The 6000-nt window shown below is 34.4% G+C and overlaps 1 protein-coding gene across 1 annotated transcript; it reads left to right on the top strand.

Annotated features, from left to right (window-relative positions):
- Positions 1–4937: 4937 nt before the first annotated feature.
- LOC132611716 (nuclear transcription factor Y subunit B-5-like) lies at positions 4938–5336 on the top strand. Its single transcript, XM_060326100.1, has one exon. The coding sequence runs from the start codon at positions 4938–4940 to the stop codon at positions 5334–5336; it is 399 nt and encodes a 132-aa protein (XP_060182083.1).
- Positions 5337–6000: the final 664 nt, after the last annotated feature.

Genomic DNA, 6000 nt, shown 5'->3' with positions numbered 1-6000 from the left:
CTCTGTTTTCACCGCACAGGCTTTGGTGATTTGGGAAATCAAATTTCCACTACCAAAGTATTTGACTGTGGCTCCAAATACGTCAGAAGAAACTTTTTTTTTTTTTTTAAATACTTACGAGACGTTTGAAGATGACGAGCATTATTGGCCTTACAACTTCCGGGCGGCACTGCTATAATGAAAATCATCATCTACGTCCAAAAATAGGATTACTAGTGCCATGAATACATGCACTTTTTCTTAATTATGATTTCCAATGAATCTGATTTCCGTCAAACAGCTACCAAAAACAGTCCCTACTTCTCTTTACCAACATCCGTAAATTTGAATGCAGTATCTTCTTCATAATGAAATATCTCTTTAAGATTGTTAGAAAAATAGGTAAACATAATTGAAGAAGAAATGGCTTTGAGGCGTGACGAATCGACTTTTCTTAAAGAGATATTGCCCGTATACATATTGAGGAAAATACAAGCAATTCCCTTGATCAGGATACAACAAAGCCCAAATTATACATGCAGATTTTTCATAGTCAATTCATGAAGGAAGGCCTTATTTATAGAGTTAGAAAAACGACTATTGTGGATAGTCATGACTTTTCATGAACAGACATGTCCATTTAAATTCAGATTTTAAATAAAATCTGAAAATACCAAAATTTTAATATGTAATGTTTTCAAACTCTTTTTGCCTTATGTCGTCGGACAATCACACTTCATATTTATTACAAACTGTCTAACATTTTGTGCCTTATTGGAGCTTGGCACAGATCTGGCATCAAATTATAACTTATGCTTCACTTTTTTTTTTCCTCTTCTTCTCATTCTGTTCTTTTCTGATTTCTTTCGGCTTAGCAGCTGCATTTTATTCCCTCTCTTTTACGAGATTTATTATCATTCTAGCTCCTTAATGTCCCTGAATCATCAAACAACAGCCATTAGTGTAAAATCACAATATTAACTAAGTTCGGCATTTTTTTACTTAAGTTGGGCATTTCTTTACTTCATAAATGTCACGACCCAACCGGAAGGCCATGACGGGCACCCGGAGCTAATCTACCGAGCACCTCAAAACGTACATCTCATAATCATATCTGAGTGGGCGATAAAGCTAACTCGTAAATATCATAATCTGCAAGGGACACAAGCCCAAAACTGTATATGTATAAATGTCATCAAACTGATCTCATGTACACAAGCCTACAAGGCTATCAAAATATGGTGATACAACAAAGTATAGACTAAAATGATCATAGGACCTCTAACTGTACATATCTGTCTACGAGCCTCTACTGGAGTGCATAACATAATAAGGATGGGACAAGACCCTGCCACGTCCATATATATATATATATATATATATATATATATATATATATACACACACACAAAAGAACAATACCAGCTGAACGTAGCTCCAGAACAAATGGAGCGCTCCTGAGAGATAGCTGATGAAGCACCTAAGGATCAGATCTGTCTCCCTGTCTACCTGCAGGCATGAACGTAGTGTCCCCAAACAAAAAGACGTCAGTACGAATAATGTACTGAGCATGTAAAGTATGAACAACAACATGATCAAGAAATAAAGAAACATGAGGTAAAGAGATAACCTGTGTGGCTGATTGCCTCTTAAGGCGGATATCATGCATGCTTAATTTATCTTTTCAAAACAACACCCATATGTAAGTATATATATATTGCTGCGGAACGTGCAACCCGATCCATATATCATATCATCATTATAGATATTGTTGCGGAACGTGTAGCCCGATCCATATATAGATATTGTTGTCGAACGTGCAGCCCGATCCATATATAAAAATTGTTGCGGAACGTACAGCCCAATCCATATATCATATCATCCCGCGTCCGGGGTATCATCATAACATGCCCACTGCAGTGGTGTGCGCATCTACGTGTCTGCCCAGCCAACTATAGCGCGGCGCGGTGTGAGAAAATACATACATATATATATAAAGCATGCATGAGAGCCCAAATAAAAGCTATAAATCTGTCGGAGGGACGTAAGGTCGGTAAACCTCCGATTATCATTATGGAACTATCATCATGAACATATCTCACCTTGAAAGAACAAAATCATAAGATGAGATCAACATCAATGAATATAATCAATAATCATGAAACAAGCTCAATAATATCATGGGAACGTCAAGAACTATAAACTTCTAGCATTTTTAGGAATAGGGATATTGAGGGTATCATATATAGGTCCACAACAAATGAATCATGCCTTAAGAAAGAAAGGGACAGCCTTAACATACCTTGTCGTCTCCTTAACTACTCAATGCTTATCCTTCCGAGCTTGTAAGTCTACATTTAAGATGATTCCCACTAAGGGTAAGTCATTGAAATTCTTATAAGGTCAAATTAGATTAATTGGTAAGCTAATGGAAATCAGACAGCATTTCCCTATATCTTCTACTTCCTCCAATCTTCAAAACAACTCCCAAACTCACAATAAACATCAACAATTCCATAATCAAAAGATTACATTCAAATTATACTCAATTCAATCCCAAAACTTCTTTTCATAATCAATCCATAACAACAACTTCATACAACCCCTTATACACTTGTATACTACAATTCGTTAGCATCATTATTATCCCTCATAACGAGATTATGCTCAAAACATGCTAATACTTATAACTCGAGTTAATTCACAACTCAAAATATCATCAAATGCATATTTGAACTTTTCCTCCAATTTTCCTCTCCTCAAATCTTCAAACTCACAAACATGAAACTAAGACGAAATTTTACCTCAAAATTCAAGAACACTTCAATTCCATGGTTACTCAACCTTAAAAATACTCACCCAAACGTCTTCAAGAAGAGGAGACAAGGGTAGACCTTACTTGGAAATCCTAACCACTTTAATCTTCACTTTGATCTTTGATTTAGGCTTGGAAATATGTTTGAATATGTTTTGGAGAGGTCTCTAGAGCTCTCTAGGACTTAGGAGTGTGTTTAAAATGATTAAACTGAAGAGGGGTCATCACACTTAAATTCTGGAAATTTCCACCGACATTGACTTATATGGTTCGTATTTCCGGTCATATAATATTATACGGGCCGTATAATTGGCCTTGTATCTCAGATTTGAAATCTGTCAATTGCATTGGAAAGGAGACGTTCTGAACTTCAATTTTCATGGGTTATGGGCTCCGTAACTCCTTATATTCTAGGAGATATGCCTCTCTCAAGTTGGACCAAAATTTCTGTCCAAAATCCTGCCAAGTTTTTTCAAAATTTCGACAAACTTAATTTCTTCAATTCGCTTGATCCCAGAACCTTTAGATACTTTCTTAACAGTTAACACTTGTTAAAGGTATTCCTTATCCTTATAAGGGTTCCATGGCCTCTCCGCCTTATGCTAGTTTACCTCTGACACAATCAACGCGAAAATTTTCGAGATGAAACATTGTAAATATATATATATATATATATATATATATATATACAGTCCATATCCTTGGTTGTATAACATTATACGACCAACATCCTAGCCGTATAAAATTATATGGTCTGTATAGTTGGCCGTATAATATCACCTCCAAAACTGCCTTTTCTGGAAATTTTTAAAATCCTTAAATATGACCCATATACCATATTTTCCAAAAATTAACTTTTGACGAACCTTCCCACTTCAATTCATTTATTCTCCAATCCTTCCGTAACTCACCAAACGTGAATTTAAACACTCATAAACACAAGTTAAACACGTCCAACCTCATATATCCTTGAAACAATTCTCGGTGTCCAAAATTAAGACAGCTAACGTACGACGAATCTTAATGTAGAAAACTACAAGGTGTAACAATAAACTCATCATAAAAAGCGATAAAAGCGTCGACATAAAATATATCAAATAGGCCCAACATCACATATCCATATTTGTGATATTATGCTAAATTGTTAAAAAATTTAATATCAATTTACCTCAACCTGCTTCGATAAATTATAACTTGTGCATAATACGTTGTTTCCTTGAGTAAGGACTAATAATTTGTAAGACAATGTATGGTTATTCGGTTGGCTAGCAAAACCAAAAATATATCTGTTAAAGTAAAAGAAACAGGACCTAATTAATAAACCACACTATTGACTAAATTCTAGGCTTCTAGCAGCTTTCCAGTATCACCCAATTTGGAAACAAGTCATTTTCACAACGACGGCTACAGTTTGATTCCTTACCTGTAATTAACTTAATTCTGGACCAATAATTAGTGTCCTATTTTCATTAATTTATACAACCTTGCCTGCCACATACATCAACTTTATCGTACGCTTCCACTAAGTTAGATTGTTTACCTGCTGAAATAAATCAAGATCCATATCCTCGTATGTAGTGTCCCAGAGTTTGTGGAGTGGAAAATGACAAATTCACACTTAATTTGACAACGTTAAAATTATGAAGTTTGCAAAAGACTGGATTAACACTATCTATTGCAAAGACCTATTCTAATTAGTAGGTCACCATCCAACAATCTAGGGTTTCAACTTAATTTCAACTCATGTTTTTTTTTTTCTCTATTCAACTTTCAACTATTGGATAGGATTAAATATTAACAAGTAGGAAGGTAGAGGGGAGGGGACCATTTGATTTTGATTCATAATTGATTAAAGCAAAGTGGTAATTTTAATAAAGGCTAATTATATATACTCCTATAATAAAATTTGACCTAACTTTGTACCACCTATACAAATTTGCCTACCATTCTGTCTCCGAACCAGTATTGGATACTTTTATATATCGTAGAATCTTTAGCTATATCACACTACATTATAAATTTTTAATTACAAGTTAGCGTAATACAGACGAACTTGTGCTTATAATAAAGAGGCAAATAATACGCAGAGTGAAAAGTAAACGTGTCTGTGTTTGAGGAAGATCGAGTTCCTAGGTTTCCCAAAATGGTTGATAACATCAACAATATATTAGGGTCAATTAACTCAAGTGAGGAAGGAGGGAATAAGGAGCAAGATAGGTTATTGCCAATAGCTAATGTGGGGAGACTTATGAAGCAAATTCTTCCTCAAAACGCCAAGATTTCGAAAGAGGCTAAAGAAACAATGCAAGAATGTGTATCTGAGTTCATTAGCTTTGTTACTGGAGAAGCATCGGATAAATGTCACAAGGAGAAACGCAAGACATTGAATGGAGATGATATTTGTTGGGCTATGGGAAGTTTAGGATTTGATGATTATGTTGTGCCTTTGAAGAGGTATTTGCATAGGTTTAGAGAATTAGAAGAAGAAAAAGCTAATCAAAAGAAGGCTACTGTTGGCAAGAACATTGAAGAAAGTCAATGAACATCGAAATTTGGAAGTTTTATTTATGGTCCTTAAGATTTGTCAAATGGCAATAATTTTCTAGCTTGGAACTTGGTTAAGCTTGGATTTTTAATCTTTATTCTTAGAAAAAGTTTTTACTAGTAATAAGAATTATTCTAGACTTCTGGTATGTGAAAATATTCTCTGTAAGTGATAATTGTATCATCTAATTTTATGGTTATGGAATATAGTTTTGAACGAGTAGTAACATGTATTGTTGGTTTCACATTTGGATAGTTGGACATGGTTCTCGATTCTGGAATACTTTTTTTTTTGCGTCTATATTAACCCCGGATCGGGTACTTGCATTTATGACCAAAAAAATTACAAAAAGGATGAGGGTATATGGTCTTGTTTCGAATAATTTACATCAAGCGCCCAAAAAAAAAAAGCACTCTGATAATGGATCGTAAGTACAAATTTCTTTTAGGCTTTTCTTTTCATTTCATCTTCATTTGGTACAACTATCTATCTATTGAGACTCGTTTACATTCAACTTGAATTGATGCTCTATGATTTTTACTTTGGTATTATAATTTTTAGCTAGTATTGAATTTAGCTTTAGATGTGAAATATCATCCTCTCTACAAATTAAAAGGTAATAACTGTCTAGCTTGTTACTTTATTAAGCTTGGATTTTCTG

The sequence above is a fragment of the Lycium barbarum genome, chromosome 9, assembly GCF_019175385.1.
Source record: "Lycium barbarum isolate Lr01 chromosome 9, ASM1917538v2, whole genome shotgun sequence".
Lineage (NCBI taxonomy): Eukaryota > Viridiplantae > Streptophyta > Magnoliopsida > Solanales > Solanaceae > Lycium > Lycium barbarum.
The sequence above is the reverse complement of the archived record's forward strand: the minus strand, read 5'-3'. Positions and strand labels throughout refer to the sequence as shown.

Bases quoted from the DNA above. Each gene is read 5' to 3' on its own strand.
- LOC132611716 (XM_060326100.1), top strand. From the start codon at position 4,938: ATGGTTGATAACATCAACAATATATTAGGGTCAATTAACTCAAGTGAG.